Below are 22,714 nucleotides of genomic sequence, written 5' to 3'. Positions count from 1 at the left end.
GTTAGACTAACTTGACCTAAAAAGACTGGGCTAAAGAAAGAAAACTAAGTCTGCCAATTCCCAAAGTAGACTTGGTTGAAAACCAATATTCTATGCAGTCTTTGCATAAGTTATGATAAATTTAGTTGTAAAAGGCAGAGCTCTTTGTAAAGCTGCACAGAAGATAAAGTAGTACTTAACCATTTTATATTCCTTTTTAAAACTCTTTCCCTCACCTAGCTTTTCTCAACCTTATTCCCTCCGAAGACCTTCATCTTGGCCTCTATATGTCTAAGGTTCACTTCTTTCTTAGAACTGACCTCTAAACTCCCATTCCCCACAGTCCAACCACATATGAATCAGATTATGTGATTAAAGTACTTCCCTCTAATGGGTAAATGTGGTTTAATCCACAGGGTTCAATTCCACAAATATCATTAAGCTCTACTACATACAAGGCACCATGTGTTTAATCAAAGTACCTAGTCTTCTTACAAGAAAACTAGTTAACTCAAATCAATCTTGTAATGGAGAGTGTAAAAGAGAAGCACGTGAGTGCCTGCTTCACCTCACACTCTTCTCTTCCCATTTCTTCACATCTCAGTGCCCCTTCCCCCTACCACATTCTCCAGGAATCAATATTGCTTCCAATAAAAGTCAGTGACTGGGAAGACAAGTGATGGTACAAACAATAAACATTCAAAACCACAGATGAGTAGAGGGTCTCCTAGATTTTATGTATTAATCACAAGTACAATAAAAAGCTTCTCAATATATCAATTCAAGAAACCTACAAATCAGCTTTGCTCAGAACCCTGAGTTATTAAACCATATATACTGAGAGATTTTCCCTTATTTCCACACAAGGAAATATCATTTTAAATATTTAAAAATTTAAATTATTCAAAATATAACTAAGCATCAGTTCAATTTGCCCAACCACATTTAAAGGCTATTAAACTTAACTGCTTTCAGTTAGAACTGATATTCTTCCCCCAAGTACTCCTAGTTTTGAAACTGCAAACTAATTGGCATACTTGCTTTAAAATCTCTTTTAGTTGTACAATTATTAATTTTTACTTATAACAGAGCTCCACACCTAGAGAGCAGGATATAATAACTGACAGGTTTGGTTTGGTTGAGCCACACGAAGTTATCTTTAACTGTTTCAAGTAGTTGTCAATATTTTTAAGTCAGGAGAATGGCAAGCAAAAATCTAGATTTCCTGTGTTCTCTTGAGAAGGTTGAAGACTGGGCCCAAATTCATTATTGCACTAATCAAGTAAACCTGAGAACTGGATACTCCTCTTTACATGAGGCATAAACTCTAGTGTATTTCACTCATTTTTATTTTCATATGCCTAGTATCTGAAGCATGTAGGTTTGCTGAAAGGTGCATATTTTCCAGATCACTTCAACAAGTCACCTAACGTAAAAAGCCACAAAGCAGGACATATTGGTTTGCAACTTGACAGTTAATAATAAAAAAAATTTTTTACAAGACTTAGGAGAAAGGTTGAGAAAGAAAAAAATTCAGACTGGTGGAAGGGTAACACACAGAATGTAAAAGCCCACGTGAACGTTTTTCCAGGAGAAAAAAAAAGGTGAAAATTCAAAAACATTTGTGACACTGAAAGCTTTCCTGATTGAACCTGTGTTACTCCAGTTCCTTGTCACACTCCAAGCTTCAGAACCTCCCTTCCCACTTTCTCTTTATCTATAACAATAGCAGTTAGGCCATAAACTCTGAGAAATGTTAGAGAAATTTATGAAAACTCATATACATCTTCAAAAACAATTCTCCTTACACACTTTTTTTAATAGTCTTTATCCACCATCAAATCCTCTCCCACGTTATTCCTACGGCTTTCAGCTTTGTATTCTAATGACTACAGTCCTCACTTTCAAAGCTTGGGCTTTCAGTCCTGGATGGGTTCTGCAGTATAGAAACTTTTTTGGCCCTTACAGTGGCACTCCTTATTATATCTCTTATTCCAATTTCTACAGTCTATTTCATTCAAAATTTATCTATAACTCCCTCTCTAAAAAGTCTTGATCAAATTTGTGTAAGGGGTGGGGATACCAGTTGTACAAAGAAAATCAATATACTGTTATTTTTCTCTGGTATTAATTTAAATAAAAAGCATGAAGACTCTTAAAGAGTAAAAAAAAATTAAATAAATTGTATATGCTAAATGCATAAAGTGACAAGAGACTGATGCTCTAGCATGTCTGGACTAGTGACTTCTCATCACCGACTCAAAGTACTAAGGAGAAAAATTAGCAGGAAATCTGTGCGGCCCAATGATGGTCACACTGCCCCCACACTTAACAAGTTACTACGTGATGTCTAACCTCCCTGCACCCCATTCAAGAGGATAAAGGGTGTCAAGAGACTTGTATCTGAAGAAGGAAAAACTAAGCAGCTTTTCTGTGCAAATTTTGGGAAAACAAAGCTTTACCGCACGTGATATCGTTACAGCACAAAACCACGCAACACCTTGTTGGGATCTCACTCCTCTTCACCCAAAGCGAGACTGGGGCCAACTTAGCCCCCCATTGTGATGCGCCCTCCTCAGGATGTCGCGGCGTCAACCCAGAATGACAGAAAAGGGGCGGGGCACAGGGTTCCCCTGTCCTGGGAAGGAGGGTTGAGTGTATCGCCTTCATCACTGGGGAAAGGCCTCAGAACTTCCAACCCCAAAACGGCACCCCCGAAACCCAAGTCCCTTCGCTGCCTCTCCGAATTGGAAACCAGCGGCTGGAGCTCAGAACCCCACCCACGGTCCCCCAGCAGGATCTGGGACGCCCAGACCACCGCCACAGCAGTTGAACTCTCAAGCCCAGATTGGCCCTCCGCCCCCTTCCTCCTTCGCCCCCACCAAGCCCAGGCTTCGGCGCCGCCCCCACCGAGTTTCCCAACTGAGTCCAGTCACCCTCGAACCTGTAGTCCCCTTTGAGTGTCCAGGCACAGGCCAGGGCCAGCGACACCTCCGCTTCCTCCCCAACTAGATCCCTCCAGAAAGGGGTCTGTGGCTGCGGCCGCTCGAGCGGCTGCAGCTACTGAAACCGCCCCAGCAGGTTACAGCCCGGCTCCAGGCTGCTTCTCGCGAGATCCCTCAGATCGAAGAGGCGAGATTAGCTGAGTCGTCGCGAGAATGAAGCCTCACCGCCCAGTAGTTGGGCGGGTCGCAGAGGGTGCTGGCGGTTGAGGGAGTGGCTGCCTGGGGTGGGCGTTCAGCCTGGGGGCTGGTGCCGCAAAATGGGAAGCGCTTGTCTCCACAGACGTCAGCTCGGAATCTACTGCGATCCTCGAGCCTGAGTGGCTGCGAGCTGTCACCCCCAAATCTTTGAATACCACATTTTCCCTTGATTTCTTGTTACCGTTAGAAAAAAGCGGACATCCCAGAGTTGGAGAAATACCTTAAGGACGCCGAGTTTACTCAAGGAAAGCGTTTTCCTCAACTGGGTGAACTCCGAACTCGCTTTGCCGGCTCAGCTGGCGGTTATTAACCGGTCTGAGTTCAGGAAAAGCGGTTTTCGTCAGAGCCATCCTCTATTTCCTACCATCCGCAGCTGTTTGTTTTTAAACACTGGTAAGCGGGAACCCGTGTACCAGCTGGAACTTGTGCAGCTGGGCGTCTGTGGAACATCGATAGCAACGTGGATGGGATATTGCTCCTTGCTGCAGAAGGTTGCTAGTCATAGGGTTTCGGTCACTCATCTTTACTGAGCCTACGGTCTGTCACATGCTGGACTACACAAATGGTAAAAATGAAAGAAGGTCTCCGATCTCAAAGCTCACGCCCTGGGAGCGAGACCCACCCTGAAACAGATAATCCTGTGACACTGTGGTAAAGGCCAAGTTATAAACTGTGAGAGGAAGGAACCGACTTGGCCTGCCATGTTGAGGAAATCTCCACCAGGGAATGACATTTGAGCTGAATCTTGAAGGATAGGTAAGAGTTCCCCAGTTTTGAAAAGAGTGGGAGGAGCATTCGTTCCCCAGAGGAAGCGAAGAGGGAGAGGACCGGGTTTGAGTAATTTGCTATGAAAACAGATTTTGCGGAAAGAACTTTGCTGAAAGTCTGTTAATCACTGTTTAGTTGGGAAGAGAAAACTCCGTGACTCCTACGTGTGATAACCAAAATGTTTTTTCAAACGAGTGTTCATGGAGATGAGCAGCTGACCTGTACAGTAGAGGATAGTGGACATCCTCTTCCACATCTCAGGCCACCTACATGTGAGAGACCTAAGGGAAACAGGTTATTGTCATAGTTGTGTTAGTCTCCCAGTCGTGTCCCACTCTTTGGGACCCCATGAACTGTAGCCCTCCAGGCTCCTCTGTCCATGGAATTCTCCAGGAAAGAATACTGGAGTGGGTAGCCATTCCCTACTCCAGGGGATCTTCCCAACCCAGGGATGGAACCCTGGTCTCCTGCATTGCAGGCAGATTCTTTACCATCTGAGCCACCAGGGAAACAGGTTATTGTCATAGTACACCAAATTATCATTGCCACATTCTGCTAATGTGGAAATCTTCAAAGATTTCTGAGAAAGAAAATCTAATAGTTTTGTAATGCAGGTATATCTCATGGAGAAACTTCAAGAAAACCCTCAGGCAACAAAACAGCAACAAACACCCCCATTGACCTTGATGTATTATCATGGCTTTCTTCTGTAAGACAACATCAAGAGAAGAAATTCTACAGTCCAAGTTAAGGTTCGTGAGATCTGTCAAACAGGAATTATTTCCTTGTATCAAAATAAAAGCTACCATTGCCTAAAGAGGGGCTTCCTTGGTGGCCCAGATGATAATCAATCTGCCTGCAGTTCGGAAGACCTGGGTTAGATCCTTGGGTCTGATCCCTGAGTCAGGAAGATACCCTGGAGAACAAAATGGCTGCCTATTCCAATATTCTTGCTTGGAGAATTTCATGGACAGAGGAGCCCAACAGGCTTACAGTACATGGGGTCACAAAGAGTTGGACATGACTGAACAGTTTTCACTTTTTATTTCCTAAAGAGAGACCCTGATATTCTACTATAGTATTTCTACCAATCTCCCTTTAGGCATTATTTTCATACTATCCAAACTTCCCAGGTGGCACAGCAGGTTAAAAAATTTGCCTGCAATGCAGGAGACACAGGTTGGGTCCCTGGGTGGGGAAGATACCCTGGAGAAGGAAATGGTAACCCACTCCAGTATTCTTGCCTGGAAAATTCTATGGACAGAGGGGCCTGGTGGGCTACAGTCCATGGAGTCACAAAGAGTCAGACACAACTGAGCGACTGAGCACACACACACGTATATGTATATTATACATACATTTGGCTCACCCTACTCTCCATACAAATAAGCCTAACAATAGGAAAATAAAAAGTGATAAACAAATGCTGAATTATTATGTTATACACCTGAAAATAATATAAATAGTACCTCAATTTTTTTATTAAAAATTTTAGAAAAAGTACTTCAAACTCTTGTGTGTGCCAGTCAGATGCTCTGCTTAGCATAATTCACACAGTTCTTGAGAGTCCCTTGGACAGCAAGGAGATCAAACCAGTCAATCCTAAGGGATATTAACCCTGAATACTCATGGGAAGGACTGATGCCGAAGCTAAAGCTCCAATACTTTGGCCACCTGATGTGAAAAGCCGACTCATTGGAAAAGCCCCTGATGCTAGGAAAGATTGAAGGCAGAAGGAGAAGAGGGTGACAGAGGATGAGATGGTTGGATAGCATCACCACTTCAGTGAACATGAACTTGGGCAAACTCCAGGAGATGGTGAGGGACTGGGAGGCCTGACTTCCACAGGGTCACAAAGAGTCAGACACGACTTGGTGACTGAACAACAGTAACAATTCCAAGTTCTAGGAACTTTCCAGGGAATATTGGAAGAATTAGTGAAAGATTTCAGATGAAGTATGGAACTTTTATTACATTTTAGAATCAGGTCAAGTCATTTTACCTTGCTTTGAGGGACCTACAGTTCATTTTATTCTGTTATTTTTTAAAAAAGAAAAGAAAACCTAATAAAGCTATCACTGTCATTTATTTTAAAAAAGCAACTTTTCATATATTAATTTGGGGGCATAGTAGCAGCGTTACACCTAGTAGATAATGCTATTGATCAAAAACTTTTGTACAATAATTTATAAATGCTAGCTGACTGAATGAGCTAAGGTTCAGACCCTTAATACAAGTCTTCTTTCTGCAATATCAATCTATGTATCAAAGAGGTCAAAACGGAAATAGAGAAGTTTCATAGACAAACAATCAACAGACAAGTTTTTTCAGTTGTCTATATTATTGTACCTCATAGCATGCTAACACGAGGTTGTTTCCAAGGCAGATAAGGTAGACTTCTGGTTGAATATTTTTTCAAAGAATGAATAATAAGCCACATACCCAGAATCCTATTTAACTTTAAAGCCTCAGATTTCTTTGTACTATTTAAACACTGTCACCTAATGTCAGGAACAGGAAAATCATACACACACAAAAATCTGTATCTCTATTCAGCAAACATATTTATTGATCAACACCGTGTGTAAGAATGTAAGGGGAGATAACAGACATTATCAATATACAGGATTCCCTGGTGGCTCAGATGGTAAAAGCGTCTGCCCACAATGAGGGAAACCCGGGTTCGATCCCTGGGTCGGGAAGATCCCCTGGAGAAGAAAATGGCAACCCACTCCAGTACTCTTGCCTAGAAAAGTCCATGGATGGAGGAGCCTGGTGAGCTACAGTCCACGGGGTCGCAAAAGTCGGACACGACTGAGCGACTTCACTTTCACTGAAGAAAAAAAATGAGATGTGTAATTAAACAATAAAAGGAAAACAAATTGGGTCATACAGAGATAGAGAAATTGCACTATGGGAGGTCAGAAATAGGAAAGATGACTTCCAACTGAAAATATGAAGAAGGTGAAGAAAAGAGGAGGAAAAGAAGAATGTTTGTCTTAGAGGTTGTAAAGAATAGGAGTCTGGCTTGAAGCTATGGTAGGAAAGGGCATTCCTATGGAAAGATCAACAAAGGCATATAAATAGCTAAACTCAATATTTTGTAGGGTTCTCAGTCGCATGCATGCTTTAGCCATGTCCAACTCTTTGTGATCCGTGGACCACAGCCCACCAGGCTCTTCTGTCCATGGGATTTCCCAGGCAAGAATACTGAAGTGGATTGCCATGCCCTCCTCCAGGGGATCTTCCCCACTCGAGGATCGAACCCTCATCTTCTGCATTGCAGGCAGATTCGTTACTGCCAAGCAATCGAGCCATCGGGGAAGCCCTTATGTAAGGAGAACTGTAAGCAATTATGAATAAGAAGATTGAAATTGGGACAAAAAGACCTTGGAATGTTAGATTAAAAGTAAGAGTTTGTTAACTTTTTCTGTAACTTGTTAGCTGGTGATAGAGTGACATCTCAGATCTTTCACAGTTTTTGACAAATGCTTTCAGGCTTTCTTGGTGGAAATTGACAAACTGATCCAAAAATTTATGTACAAATGTAAAAGTTCTAGAATAGCCAAATGAATTATGAAAAAGTACAAAGCTGAGGAACTTAACACTTCAAGATTTCAAAACTTGCTAAATACTATAGGAATCAAGACAGTGTGATATTCAACATTGTAAGTCAACTGTACTACAATAAAAAAAAATTTTTTTTAAGATGTGGTATTGGCAGTGAGCTAACCAAATACATCAATGGAATAGAACTGAGAGTCCAGAAATGAACCCTTACATTTATGGTTGATTGATTTTCAGCAAAAGCACCGAGACCATTCACTTCAATGAGGAAAAGATAGTCTTTTTAAAATCATGGTGTTTGATGCCAGGACAGTTAGATATCTATACAAAAAAAAAAAAGCTAAAAAAAAAAGTTAAAACAAAAACTTAGATCCTTATCTCACAGAGAAATTAACTTTAAATGGAACATAGACCTAAATATAAAAACTAAAACTATAAATCTGCTAAAAGAAATTAGAGGGAAAATCTTGACAAATTTGGGTTTAGGCAAAGAATTCCTAGATATGATACCAAAATCACAAAGCATAAAAGAAAAAATTGAAATTGGGCTTCACTAGAATAGAATTTGTTTTAGTTTATGCTTCAAAAGACAGTATTAGGAGGCTGAAAAGACAAACCATAGACTGAGAAAATGTTTGCAAATCATACGAAGGATGTGCACTCATAATATATAAAGAACTCTTACAATTCACTAATAAATAAGACAACCCAATTTAAAAATGGAAAAGACTTGCAAAGACATTTATATGCAGACATACAAATAGCTAATTAGCACAGGAAAGGGTGCTAAATGTCATTAGTCATTAAGTAAATGTAAATCAAAACCACAATGAAATATACTACATCCCCACTGGAATGCATATAATAACATATCAGACACAAGTGTAGATGAAAATAGGGAGAAGAGTACTTAAACAGTGATGGCATGAACATAATTATATTAAAGCCACTTTGCAAAAATTTCGGTAGATTTTTAAGTTAAATATAGACTTACCATGCTGCTGCTGCTAAGTCACTTCAGTCATGTCCGACTCTGTGCGACCCCATAGATGGCAGCCCACTAGGCTCCCCCGTTCCTGGGATTCTCCAGGCAAGAACACTGGAGTGGGTTGCCATTTCCTTCTCCAATGCATGCAAGTGAAAAGTGAAAGTGAAATCGCTCAGTCGTGTCCGACTCTTAGAGACCCCATGAACTGCAGCCTACCAGGCTCCTCCATCCATGGGATTTTCCAGGCAAGAGTACCAGAGTGGGTTACCATTGCCTTCTCCAATAGACTTACCATACTATACAGAAAATAAAGAGTTGTTACTGGGAAGCATCTACCCAGTCAGAGACTTCATTTTTCAGCTGTCCCAGCCTTCTTCACAATATTAGGTATGGTTCCATGACTATATTATAATCAGTGAAATATGAAGAGATGATGTCACCTTCCCAGGCTTGACCAGTAAAAACTTCCCACATGGCATTCCTACCTTTTTCACTTCCACTTATCTGGATAGGTGACCATTAGGGCTACCATGGTAGAAGTTGAGTTCCTGGTTATCCTACTGAATTGTTCACCTGCCTAGTAGTATAACATTCCAGTAATATTATGTGAATAAGAAATAAACCTCTATTTAATTTAGGTGGGTATATATTTGGGATCTATTAAAGCAATTTGCTCACCCTAACCAATTCAGAGATGAGTACCTTTAAATGGATAAAAAGGTGACTGGTAAAAACCTAACAATATGGAGCAAGGGCTTAGCCATAATGGATAGTGAGAAAATAGACACCACAGGCTAGAGAAATAGAACCTTTGCTATGCAAGAGCATAAATATGAAAAATATTTATTAGACCATCCAATCTAATCAAGGGATATTGATTTTCTATAAAGAAGAGCAAAGGAATAATGATAAAGTGAGGATGAAGGAAATGTGATCAAGGAAGGGCTTACAAGGAATTTCTGAGGTAGTAACAATAGTCTCTTTCATGATCTAAATAATGAGTAAATGTTTTTTTCCTTAAAAATCTCTATATATGTACAATAAATTTTGTATGTACAATAAATTTTACTATTTTAAAAAGTAAAAACACATCAATATAAAGTAGCTTTTAACCCAGGCATGCAAAAACATTTAATTTATTACATTAATGGACTAAAGATGAAAAGTTACATATTTTTTGAGAAACAGCATTTTATAAAGTTCTTTTATAATTTCAAAAGAACCCTTAGAAAACTAGTTACATATGGGAATGTCATCAATATTTAAAGGCCATCGTCTTGTTGAGAAATTATATGTATACTCCTATTAAGGTCAGAATATGATAAGGAAGCCCATTCATTCATTAACATGGTATTGAAGTACTAGATAATGCTATTTAAAAAAGAAAAAGAGGTGTAACCACAGGGATAAAAAAGAGAAAAGTGTCATTTTTTGAGATTATATGATCATCTACATAGAATAGCAAATGTAAATAAGATATTAGAATTAATAAGACAGTTCAGCAAGTTTCTTGGTAATAAAAAAATTAGAAAAATGAACAATGTTTCTCTATACCAAAATTAACCAATTAGAAAATATAATAAACATTTAGATACCTTTCACGTTAACCATATATAATTTAGCAATTAACAAAGGATACGTAAGATTTTTCTACAAAAAAATGCTTAAACTCTATTTAGAAGACATTAAATTCTTGCCTGGGAAATCCCATGGACAGAGGAGCCTGGGGGGCTACAGTCCACAGAGTTGCAAGAGTTGGACACGACTTAGCAACTAAACCACCACCACCTCCAAAGTAGATTAGAATGAGTAAAAAGGTTTACTATGTTGATGAATAGGACAATGTAGTAAAGTGACAATTCTTCTTAAAATTAACATTTAATTTTAATACAATCCAGATAAAACTACAGCTGGATTTTTTAGAGAACTCAAACTCAGTATAAATATTGAATGGTAAAATAGAGGTTTATAAAGAAGGATATGTGTGTGTGTGTACATAAAGTATGCAGGAACAGGCAAACACATCAATATAACAATAAATACACAGAATTCAAAAACAAACCTATGTTGGACTTCCCTGGTGGTCCAGTTGTTCAGAATGCACCTGCCAATGCAGGGAACATGGATTCAATCACTGGTCCAGGAAGATTCCACATGCCACTGGGCAGCTGAGCCTGTGCACCACAACTACTAAGCCCACATGTCCTAGAGCTCATGATCCACAGCAAGAGAAGCCACAACACAAGAAGCCCATGCAACTAAAGAAAGCCCGCATACAGCAACAAAGACCCAGCACAGCTATAAATAAATAAATACACATATCTTTAATAAATAAATAAATAAACCTCTGTTAGCTAAATCAACAATATGGTGAAATAGAAAGTCCTAGCCCTTGGTTCCGCACAGAAACACTGATTTAGCAGTAGTATATGGAGCAAAGTATCTTTATGAGAAGTCTAGGATCCAGTTAAGAAGTTGCAGTACCCTGGCTTAGTTGCTCAGTTGTGTCCAACTCTTTACTACCCTATGGACTGCAGCCTGCCAAGCTCCTCTGTCCACAGGGATTCTCCAGGCAAGAATACTGGTGTGGGTTGCCATACCTTCCTCCAGGATATCTTCCCAACCCAGGGATCAAACTCAGGTCTCCCACATTGCAGGTAGATTCTTTTCTAGCTGAGCTACCAAAGAAGCCCTCAGTACCAAAGAGAAGCACAAAATCAATAGCAGCTGTATTGAAATGTGGCCATGGCAGAAAAACACTCAAAAATACAAGATCCCTGTTTGACATTCCGCAAACAGAACTTATGCCTCACCTGCCTTAGACACTTGGAGAGGGGGAATCAGGACAGCCTGTTCTCTTGACTCCAGTGTCTGGACATCTCCAGGATCCAGAGGATCCAGACCAATATGGCCTTGAGGAAACTGATGACTGAGATCAAAGCGGTGATGCCTGTGCTGAGATTCTATGTGAAAATGACTCTAGATCTGGATATACACAGTAACTTCCTCTTATTCTCTTAATGACCTGCAGAGCATTGAAGGAGGTAGTTTCAGACAAGACCACCAGCTGATGCCAAAACATATATCTCTGCTGCTTGTGTCCTGGAGTTGTTCTGCTTCACTTCTGGCTGCCATTATTAGGAGATGGAAGTTGAATAAACGCTGAAATTGGCTGTGATTGTTTGCAGGGAATCTGCATATCATGAAGGACCTTTCCTGGTATCATCAGGTCTGGGATTCTGGGTTATGAGCCCCAGGCAGAGACATTAAGTCACTGCCAGTACAGAAACCAGGACTATTCTCCATGTGAGCTCAAACTTGAAGATGAGGATTTTTCTGGACTGGAACCTGAAAGCCATTTTATTCTTCAATGCCTCTGATGGTTCTCATTTATAATCATCACAAATATATCTTACCTTGGAGCCTCCTGTGCCCACCCTTTTCCCCTGGGATCCCAAGAGAGGCAGAAAACACGTAACCTATAAAGATTTGTGCCAAGAGAGCTACAAATGTTAAAATTTGGCCATAGTCCTTTCAAAGAGATATGTGATCTCTTATCCCCAAAGAAAAGTGTATAGCGTGAAACTAATGGATCATATGCCCCCAAGCTCTTTTGATATTACTGTGAGTTTACATGATTGAGAAAATTATCTTTTTTTTTTTAAACAGAAAATGAAGCCTTAGGATAAGAATTGCAAAAACAAAATAATTGATTTTAAAACCTAACTTAATTTTAAATACTAGGCTTTGCTTGGGATGAAGTTGAGCTAAACCCAAGAGGCTCATAGTTTAAGATGTTGACCTAAAATAAATAAACTGTTAGTCATTTCTCCAGCAAAAAAAAAAGAAAGAAATTACAGTTCAGGATCTGCAACCATGGTGAGCAACATGTAAGTCTTCACATAGCAAGGGAAGGAGAACCCTTTCACAGAAGGGAAAGGGAAGTTGGGAGAGCTATAGTAAACAGTCCAGGACTTTTCATTGGCCAAGTTGTTGGCAGGATAGAAAGATCTGCCAGTTGGGCCCTGCTTTGGAAGCAGGGCATTAGTGCTCCCCCTTCTGGTCTCCTGATGATTTGACGTTTCTGTTTATTAATTTTTTTCCTCTTTTAATCTTGATCTCTCTTTGAAAGAATCACTGATCAAGGGTCAGGTTTTCTGATTTTATCAGCTCCCTGCCCCTCAATGTCAGGAAAGACTTTTCCTTAGTGTAGTGTCTCACCTCAGAAAAAGTACACAAATTGGAAACCTATTGAAGTCACATTTGAGTAATAAGGAGTGTAAGTGAGAGAACTCTCAGGAACTTTTTCTCTGAAGTTTTTATATTATCAAGATACTAGGCATTGGAGATCACCTGAAGCATTATGTCATCATCAAGTTTGGCAGACAGACTTCCATCAGGCATGGTCCAGATAGCTTTGGAAAACTATCTCATCAAAAGTTGTCTGCTTCAATTCCAGGGATCTTTACTTTCAGATCACTAGATAACGTGCAGGTCCAGTCAGTGCTTTCTTTAAATGTGTCACATGAATCTCCAAGCCTTTTCCCTGGAGTTTGGCAGCACAAAGATTGGTTTGCAGTCTCTGATAGGGGCCTTTCCAGCACGGTTAAAGAGAGTCTTCGTGGAGGTGCCTTTTCCAATAGACAAAATCTCCAGTTGGCAAAGTATGATGCTTAAGGTCTTTCTCTTCCAGGAACACGTGGTGAAAAGAATACTCCATGATTATTTGTAATAGAAGCAACTAGATCTTTGCAATATTGGAGTATCTTTCCTTTCACCAGTGGTGGGTCAAAAGAGGCAGGAGCCAAATGCATTGGGCATCCTGTGACTGTCCCAAAGGGTGAGTGAGATTTGATGTGTTCCAAAAAGGGTGGATCTGAGATTTAGAAGGACCACCAGCAATGCTTTTGGCCAAGGTATTTGGAGGCCCTCTACAAGTTTTGTCAGTTGAATTGGGAGTGAGGGTGGCATGTGGAATCTTAGTTCCCCAACCAGGGATTAAACTCATCCCCCCCTGCAGTGGAAGCCTGGAGTCTTAACCACTGGACTACCAGAGAAGTCCCTGTCAACTGAATCTTAATAACACTGTGTACATTAAACCAAACAAGAGGATTGAGCACAATGAAATTGTTACAAAACCAGCCAAACAGAGCAGACTGGTAAAAGTACCTGACCAATAAAATGGGTTCCTTGATTACTATGAAGTTCAAGAGCAGTTCCCTAGGTAGGGATAATCCTATCCAAAAGGACTTTAGCCACAGAACAGGCAGTAGTCCATCAGTCCAGTGTGAAAAACATATGGACCATGACTAAAACATGTATATCCATGAGATGGAGAAAGCTGTATGAAATCCATTGGCCAGAACTCAAATGGTCCATTAGGCAGTTTAAAATGTCTAGGAGCTACAAACAGGCTTTCCTGGGTTGTATTTAGAGCAAGTGGGACAAGTAGGGTAGGGACTTTTTGTGGCTTTGTTAATGTTTCTTCACCAATACTGATGCATGAATGCTATCATTTTGTGAATAAACCAATTGTTTAATGCATGTATAGTGGTTAGCAATGGGAATTTTAGAGTTTCTGGCAGGACTAGGATGTTATTTGGTTTGAATCAGAGATTTCTCTTTTTTTCAAACCAAAAACTGTGTATTTTCAATCTTGTTTTTTCTTTTCTGAGGCTAGTTATTGGGCTTCTCTAGACAGTTGCCTAAGTTATCATTTGGGGAAGTATCCCTCTGGATCGTGACAGAGATTTGATTGCTCTTGGTTACTTTAAGGGCAGCATTTCTTATGGAAATGTCAACAAAGTTATTTTCCTTAGCTTCCAGAGAGTCAAGTTTAGAATGACCTGAAATCTTAATAGTAGCTAAAGTGGCAGGTAAAAGTATTACATCCAACAATTCCTGAACAAAGGGACCATTTAACTTTTCATATCTACTGGAAGTACAGAAGCCATGTTGCTTTCAAAACATTCCAAAGCTATGAGCTATTCTGAGAGCATATCTGTTATCAGTATAAATATTAGAAGTTTTGCCCTTGACTAAAGCACAAGCCTGTGTAACAGTGTACAATTCAGGCTGTTGGGCCAAAGTAGTCGTAGGTCTAGATGTTGCCTCATCAGTATCAAAAGGAATTGCAATAGACTACGCAGCACAATATTTGCCACTGTCATCTTTTGAATAAAAACCATCAGTGAACCATGAGAAACCAGTGTTACATAGAGGGATTGCCTATAGATTGTCACCAGGAGTCAGGAGGTGACCCATCAGTGTTAAGCAGTCATGAGGGATGTCATTGGTGATGGAGAGAAGGGTACCAGAATTAAAGGTTGTTGTTGTTCAGTTGCTAAGTCACGTTCTATTCTTTGTGACCCCATTGACTGTAGCCCCCCAGACTCCTCTATCCATGGAATTTTCCAGGCAAGAATACTGGAGTGGGTTGCCATTTCCTACTCCAGGGAATCTTCCTGACCCAGGAATCAAACTTGTGTCTCTAGTGTCTCCTGCATTGGCAGGTGGATTCTATAAACAATAAATGCTGGAGAGAGTGTGGAGAAAAGGGAATTAGGACATGGAAGCAGCCCAGATGTCCATCAACAGATGAATGGATAAAGAAGTTGTAGATAAAGATATATATATATATATTCCATATATAATGGAATATTACTCAACCATAAAAAGGAACACATTTGAGTCAATTCTGATGAGGTAGATGAAACTAGAGCCCATTATACAGGGTAAAGTAAGTTAGAAAGAGAAAAACAAATATTGTATATTAATGCATATATATGGAATCTAGAAAGATGGTACTGATGAACCTATTTTCAGGGCAATAGTGGAGATGCAGACATAGAGAACAGACTTGTGGACACACAGGGGAAGGAGAGGATGGGATGAATGGAGAGATTTTTTGATGATCATTCTGAGCAGTGTGAGGTGATGTCCCATTGTAGTTTTGATTTGCATTTCTCTAATAATGAGCGATGTTGAGCATCTTTTCATGTGTTTATTACCATCTGTATGTCTTCTTTGGAGAAATGTCTGTTTAGGTCTTCTGGCAGGTGAATTCTTTACCACTACGCCACCTGGGAAGCCCAACTAAATATCAAACCTGGGTTTGGGCAAACTGCATTCTTTCCTTGGCAACTGTATGTCCCTTTAAAGCTAAAAGCTTTAGCCTCTTCCTGTGAAGAGGCTTGAGAAGGAGAGCAAAGAGTTTTCATTCACATGTTACAACAAAATAGAACTTCTAGGGAACTTTTTATCACCTGGATAAGTCTTCAAGATTTGTGAGAAATAAGTAAGTCCTAAGGCATTATTGTCCATGTGAATTGTTTTTCATTTCAAGTGAAGCAAAGAAGGTATTGACTAGTTTTATCAGCTGAACTACTAAAGAATGCACTGAATAAATCAATTACAATAAAGAAACCACTTCCATTGGGAATGGATATTAGTAGTGTATGAGGTTTAGGAACAGAAGGGTGTTGGGATAACAAAGTTGTTTATTAGTCAAAAGTCCTGGATAAGCACCCACCCTGTAAAAGATATTAAGGTGAAGTGAAAGTCACTCAGTCATGTCCAACTCTTTGTGACCCCATGTGACTATACAGTCCATGGAATTCTCCAGGCCGGAATACTTGGAGTGGGTAGCCTTTCCCTTCTCTAGGGTATCTTCCCAACCCAAGGATCGAACCCAGGTCTCCTGCATTGAAGGTGGATTCTTTATCAGCTGAGCCACAAGGAAAGTCCAAGAATACTGGAGTGGGTAGCCTATCTCTTCTCCAGTGGATCTTCCTGAACCAGTAATTGAACCGGGGTCTCCTGCGTTGAAGACGATTCTTTACCAACTAAGCTATCAAGGGGTTATTTAATTCACCTGGTTGGTTACTTTAATGACAACTGTCAAGTTCTAGAATTATTTATCCTTTATCCTTCTGGAAGAAAGAAATTCCAGCATGATACTTCTCTAAGAAATCTAAGCCTGATATGTGAATGGGGTTGAGGCAATAAGAAGAAAAGGGAGTATACTTCTCAAAGGGCCAAACAAAAGAAAACAAGTTTGGAGACAGGCATCTCTTGAGGCTGAATAGTGATCCCCCTATTTGAACTGATTTAGTACAGGTGCTGTTTTATACTAGTGAAGTTGAGCAGCAGAGAGTGTGGTTCTGGTGTCAGTTAGGACTGGAAGAAATTTATACCCAATCCGGAGAAACATTTCTCCAAGCAGATTAAGATGGAGATTTGGGAAAAGCTCCTGTAGTTTCTCAGAGCCCTACCATCAAGGATTGGGAGGATGTTGGAAAGGCTTGTTAGAAGGCTGAAGGTGCCTAAAGCACTTGAATGTATGGTGCTGTCATTTAGTTGCTATGTTATGTCTAACTCTTTAGTGACCCCATGGACATCAGGCTCCTCTGTCAGTAGGATTTTCCAGGCAAGAATACTGGAGCGGGCAACCATTTCCTTCTCCAGGGAACCTTCCCAATTCAGGGATCAAAACCACATTTCCTGCATCTCCTGCATTACAGGTGGATTCTTTACCACTGAGCCACCTGGAAAGCCACTTGAAGGCATAACAGTCTCTTTCCCAGTGTCCTAGTTCTTAGCAATAATAGGAACTAGAAGAGTTTTGTTTACAGGGTCTTTGTTTGCTGGATTTGAAGATTAAGAATTAATCTTAATTTTGCTTTGTTTGTTTTGGGTTTTTTTTGTCATTCCACGTGGCTTGTAGTATTTTAGTTCCCTCACTAGGGATCTAACCCAGGCCATAGCAGTGAAAGCACTGAGTCTTAAACACTGGACTACCAGAGAATTCCCTCCCAGTGGTATTTCTTTTAGGTGAATCATCTAGAGTACAAGAGAGCAAGTTTATCAGATTAAGTCTGATCCTTTTTACTAGATGGGAAAGATTCTAGTTTCCCATTCCATCCTGATCCTTTTTACCAGATGGGAAAGTTTCTAGTTCAACTTCTTAATAAACATAAAGTTAAAGCTACCCAGGTGGAATATGGCATAAACATCTGAAGGAAGCACCAGAATTTTCTTTGAAGTAATCTCAAGTCAATTGTAATAGTCATGAACAGATTCGTCAGATTTTTGTGCAAACCTAAAGTTTGCTGCAATCAACAGGCTTTGGAAAAGCCCTAGGAATTGCTCCATGAAGTTACTCAGCAACTGATCGTATAATAAATTAGCAGCTGGTCTTCCAGTTGCAATTCTAGAGACCTTTCAGGATATTTCCAATTAGGAATTTTCTTTCTTTCTTTCTTTTTTTAAACAAAGACCTGTATTTTTCAGGAGTCTGAGTAATCTTCTGCTTTACATGCCCTGTTTCTTGGGGCTCAATTTCAAGGGAGGACAACCAGAAATAGCCTTACATGCACTCTTCTACCCACCACAGCCTTGACTTCCCAAGGTTGCTAATCTGGATTCTCATTCCTCTTTCTCATCCCCTCCTTCTCCTCCTCCTTCTCCTTTTCCAATTAGCAATTTTCATGCAGTGCTGGGTGGGCCTGGCCTTTACCAGCAAGCATATGAACTAAGGCAGAGAAACAAGATTGACAAGTTTGAAAAACTATGTTAAATTCCTCAGCAAATCTGTGAAGATCTTCAGTTACTTTGGGAAAATCTTTGACTATGGCTTGCAATTCACCTTTAGTCCAGGGAATATAAGAAATTCAGGGTTTAGCCTTTGGGTCCTCAGAAGGCTTAATTTTAAGGGGACAGGTTCTGATAAGTTCAGAGGAAAAGGGAGTGGGGAGTGTTTTAAAGAAATAGGACAGTTCAGTGAGAGAACTAATATGGGGGAGCTGAGGGTGTAGAGAAGGTGTGGGTAGAACAGAAGGGAAGGTGAAGCCTGATCATAAGGAGCCAAGGGAGAGGAGCATGAGGCTTCTGAAGTCACCTTATCTTTCCTTAGTTGCTTGTTTGCTTCAGTTAATCTTAAAATCCTACTTTGTTAAGAGGCAATTTTAGGGTGCTGGTGATATTTGGAGGCCTCAAAATACCAATCAAAATAGGCATTTCATTCAATTTTGGAAATCTTAGAGCTATGGTAATCCAAATTGGTTTTAAGAAGATTGAGTTTGGGGTTCTTTGGGAGTTTGATATTCTAAATTGTCTTTGGTTAAGTCAGTTCACTTTATTAAAAACTCATGTGAGGAAGGACAAATGAACAGTTATATTCTTTTAAATACAAAAATTCTATTCTATTGTAATTTGACCTCCAGACTAAGGGATATGATCAGTGGCTTTGTGTATAGGGAAATGCTTTGCCATGTTTCTGACCACTTTCTGCCTCTCCTTGCCAAGCATTTCAATTCCTTTCCTGAAGTGAAGAGGACAATAATATCAAGCTAGTAATGATTCAGGGATCTGGTACTTTGATAATATTAAAAGGACAATTTCAAAATATCAGAATGTGAAACATATGGTTAAAAAACATTTTGTGTTGTTCTTCTTAGTCACAATCAATTTTAACATATTGGTATTACTCATAACCAAAAGATATTTTTATAACAAGTGAGAAATACTTAACTTCATTTATTTGGAATTAATAGAAATCGAATTATTAAAAGAGCTCTCTTAGATGAATAAAGTAGAATCAAAATAATCAATTAAAATTGTAGGTATCACAGCTAGCAATAGATTACACATAAAGGTTGGTCATAGAAATATTGGCACTTAATCTTAATAGAACGTGAACACATTAGCAGCATATAATATTGTTGTCCTATGCTGTCTAGAACAGTGCTCTGATCATATCTGTTTTCACTGGGGTTTAGCTTTAATTAATACATCCACATCAGCTTTGTCTGCTTCTCCAAGACTTTTTTGATGGCTCTCAACCAGGACATTTTCTTCCTTTTTTCGAGGTCTCTGGGAACTACCATCTCTGTAAGCTATAGAAGCTCCAAGGGCAACAAAGTTGTGCACATCCTGTAGCTTTTTCCGCAGCCATTCCACTCTTTCCACGGAGCTCAGATGTTTGCCCAGATTATGCATAAACTGTATTTCACTCACAGCTCTCTTCCTGGAGGGAACAGAATCAGAGAGGATCACTCCATTAATGCCCCTCTTCCAAATCATAAAGCCAACCTTAAAAATGCAATTCCCCTGGCCTCACCATGCAGAATAGGCTATAGTACTTACTTAACAGACTTCCCATCTGATCTTGCAAGAAAACAGATGGCAAACATGACAATCATTAGCTTAACCATGTCTTTTGCAGACATCATATTAACTAAAAAAGAAAAAGCAAAATGGAGGTATTTAAAAATATTTTTAATATTCTAAACTGTACAATTAAATTTATAGTAGTTTATATTTATAACCATACAAGTTTGCACAGAGTGTGACAGTGACTAATTGGATTGTTTTTTCTGAGAGACTTTTGGAATCAGTCTCTTTATTTTACAGTTTATGTAAGTATATATTATATATACATATACACATAATTGGTATATATTATATATATACATGTAATTAGTATATAGTAAGTATAACCCAATTGGCTTAGAAATGAGACAGATTAGTTTTACTTTCTTAGGTATCTTTTAGAGAGTTCTTACACAAATTATATGAATTTTAAGTTAAGTGAATAATCAAAAAGTTCACTGTTTAAAATTTCCTCCCACATTTTGTGTTAATTATGACTAAATGCTTCTAATTTGCTTGAAAATGGCTACTTCTCTTAACTAGGTAAATTGTCAACAGTGTCTGTTTACTTAGCAAATCTCTTTTTCATAAGTAAACTTCCTTTCAATGTCATGATAACTATAAATGCCAAATTAATAGGTTCTGATTTAGAGATTTTTACTAACTTAACACAGAGTTCTCCTAGCATTAAAAAGAATGTGTCAAAGCATTTAAGCATCATCTAATTAATTACTTGTTATGCAAATTTAGAGCTTTGATTCCATATAAAATGCTTGTCTATATCTTATCTTTTTAGCTCATTTTAGTAACAATTTTGTTTGAGTATAATGTTTAGAATTTTGCTCTTTTACTTCTAAGCTTTTTATCTCAAAATAGAAAAGTCTTCCCTTAGTCTGCATTTCAACAATTGCAAAGGCTTTCATGATAGAAGTGCCTTTTCTTAATACTTAATGTTCTCCATTTTAACATACACATAGGGTGGCTGTGGGAAACTGCATCATTTAGAAGTAGCATAAGGGACATTATAACCTACTATATTTGTTTTCACTGTACAGTATAAGCTACTGAAGGAGCACCAAATGGGTATTCTTCATTTTTGGTTTATGTGAGAAACATTGTAGCCCAAGGACAGGGGTTTGGTGTCCAGTCCCAGCTCTGTCACATACACTTAGTGCCCCTGCCTTCCTTCCCTGTTCTTAATAGAGAGGCAAGCATCTTACAAGAAGGTCATCAGAAAGGTGTAAAACCTCCTTAAAATTCATGTGCAGTTTTCAGATAGAAAACTAGAAAAGGCTTTATGTAAAGGGACCAAATATTCAGCAGTAAAACAGTTTCTCCAACTAGAGTACACAGATTGAGCTCTCCATGAGGATATTATGTGGGAAAAAATGGAATTTTAACTCAGAGACATAAATTTACATTGATTATTTAAATCAGAATTATTCATTTCTCACTAGGCTGCTTTATTTCAAAATTTTAACAAGATATCATTAAAGCACATCATGCCAAATTTTAATTATTTCCATGTAATTGCAGATGAGTTTAAAAAAAGCAAGGCGTCTCAAAATACTTTAACCACAAAATAAGTGTTTCAACAATATTTTAGTAGCATAAATTTATTTTTTATTGTGGCACTTTAATATTAAATATAATTCAAACCCTCCCTTAACATTTTACCTTGAACAAATAGCATGATATTAGTAGGAAATGGTACACATTAAATGACTACTTGAATGTAAGAAAAGAACTCATGGAAACTTAAAAGAGAAAAATAAAGATTACTCACCACACGTCTTAGGACACGATCTTCTTTCAGACGTATTAGCAGCTGATGCTTTTTCAAAGTTGAGTAAACCTGAGAAAGCTGATGAATTGAGCTGCAGACCCTTCAATGTGACTTTTATATATATAAGTCTTCCACACACTGAGAAGCTTTTTTATTGTTACAGATGACGTCACTCCCAATTCTCTGGATTTTAACTATAGGATCAGAGAGCAGCACACACACTCCCATGGGGCGGTGCTCATTCTTCTTAAATTTTAGACAATTGGATATTAAAAGGAAAACAGCATGGGCTGGGAAAAGTGTTTATGGAAAGATTTCTAACAAATAGTGAATTGTAATTCTGATTGGATTAATGAATCTATATTCCAAAAAGGAATATATTTTTATACGTATATAATATATATATATACATATATATATATGTATATATATATTCCTTTAGGGATTCTAAAAGAAATCAACTTTGGATATTAATTGGAAGGACTGATGCTGATGCTGAATCTCCAATACTTTTGCCACCTGATTCGAAGAGCCGACTCATTGGAAAGGATCCTGATGCTGGGAAAGAGCAAAAGGAGAAGGAAGTGGCAGAGAGCAAGATGGTTAGATAGCATCACAGACTCAATGGACATGAATCTGAGGAAACCCTGGAAGACAGTGAAAGACGGGGGAGCCTGGTGTGTGCAGTCCATGGGGTTGTAAAGAGTTGGACATGAATTAGCGACAAAATTTTTTAAAAAGTCCGATTTCAAAAATTTATGGTTAAGTCATCATCTTATTGCAGGCTTCCTTCGTAGCTCAGTCGGTAAAGAATCTGCCTGCAAAGCAGGAGACCTGGGTTTGATTCCTGGGTCGGGAAGATCCCCTGGAGAAGGAAATGGCAACCCACTCCAGTATTCTTGCCTGGAGAAACCCACGAACAGAGGAGCCTGGCAAGCTACAGTCCATAGGGTCACAAGAGTCGGACATAACTTAGCAACTAAACCACCACCACATAATCTTATTGTATTTGAAAGTGAAATTGAAAATAAGTGTATTTCTTACAGCCATAACATTGGCACAATTATTATGAGGATCATAATGAATCATATTACATTATGCTTACTTTACAAGCCATATTGGACCAATCATTCCTGATCTTGTTTCAAAAAAATATGTATAGTGCTTTTCTTAAAGGAAGTGTTAAAAACATTTTGAGAATATGCTCTCAGTACGTAATTTTAAAGGCTTCAAAAGTAAAACTGTTTTACAATTCATTTGCCTTATATTTTT

At 38.9% G+C, this 22,714-nt stretch overlaps 3 protein-coding genes across 20 annotated transcripts in view; 1 reads left to right on the top strand and 2 right to left on the bottom strand.

The window, feature by feature from the left end:
- BTBD10 (BTB domain containing 10) overlaps positions 1 to 3,625 on the bottom strand; it is a 77,559-nt gene extending 73,934 nt beyond the window's left edge. For 4 of the 11 annotated variants that reach the window (XM_081545137.1, XM_081545140.1, XM_081545147.1 and 1 more), the window contains exon 1: positions 2,924 to 3,081. The gene's annotated coding sequence lies outside the window, so the exon portion shown is untranslated. Of the gene's footprint in view, positions 1 to 2,441; positions 2,519 to 2,923; positions 3,082 to 3,402 lie in introns of those variants that run through there. The other 7 variants (XM_081545146.1, XM_081545141.1, XM_081545149.1 and 4 more) reach the window with 4 other exon arrangements.
- FAR1 (fatty acyl-CoA reductase 1) overlaps positions 3,166 to 22,714 on the top strand; it is a 230,753-nt gene continuing 211,204 nt past the window's right edge. For all 8 annotated transcript variants that reach the window (XR_014069677.1, XR_014069679.1, XR_014069683.1 and 5 more), the window contains exon 1: positions 3,166 to 3,938. The gene's annotated coding sequence lies outside the window, so the exon portion shown is untranslated. The remainder of the gene's footprint in view (positions 3,939 to 22,714) is intronic.
- PTH (parathyroid hormone) lies at positions 19,027 to 21,670 on the bottom strand. Its single transcript, XM_081545154.1, has 3 exons — positions 21,580 to 21,670; positions 19,651 to 19,741; positions 19,027 to 19,531 (listed from the first exon to the last, which is right to left on the bottom strand). Exons 1-3 carry the CDS (start codon positions 21,668 to 21,670, stop codon positions 19,270 to 19,272), a joined length of 444 nt encoding a protein of 147 aa, XP_081401280.1. The 3' UTR covers positions 19,027 to 19,269.

The sequence above is a fragment of the Giraffa tippelskirchi genome, chromosome 11 (genome assembly GCF_054371585.1).
Source record: "Giraffa tippelskirchi isolate mGirTip1 chromosome 11, T2T-mGirTip1v1.2.pri, whole genome shotgun sequence".
NCBI classification, from domain to species: Eukaryota; Metazoa; Chordata; class Mammalia; order Artiodactyla; family Giraffidae; genus Giraffa; species Giraffa tippelskirchi.
Note: the sequence above shows the minus strand (reverse complement) of the source record. Positions and strands in the feature narration are given on the sequence as shown.

Coding starts and splice junctions, on each gene's coding strand:
- PTH (XM_081545154.1), bottom strand. CDS start 21,670: ATGGGAGTGTGTGTGCTGCTCTCTGATCCTATAGTTAAAATCCAGAGA. Junction 19,742..21,579: donor CAATAAAAAAGCTTCTCAGT/GTGTGGAAGACT, acceptor TTTCTTTTTTAG/TTAATATGATGTCTGCAAAA. Junction 19,532..19,650: donor TCAGATGGGAAGTCTGTTAA/GTAAGTACTATA, acceptor TGTTCCCTCCAG/GAAGAGAGCTGTGAGTGAAA.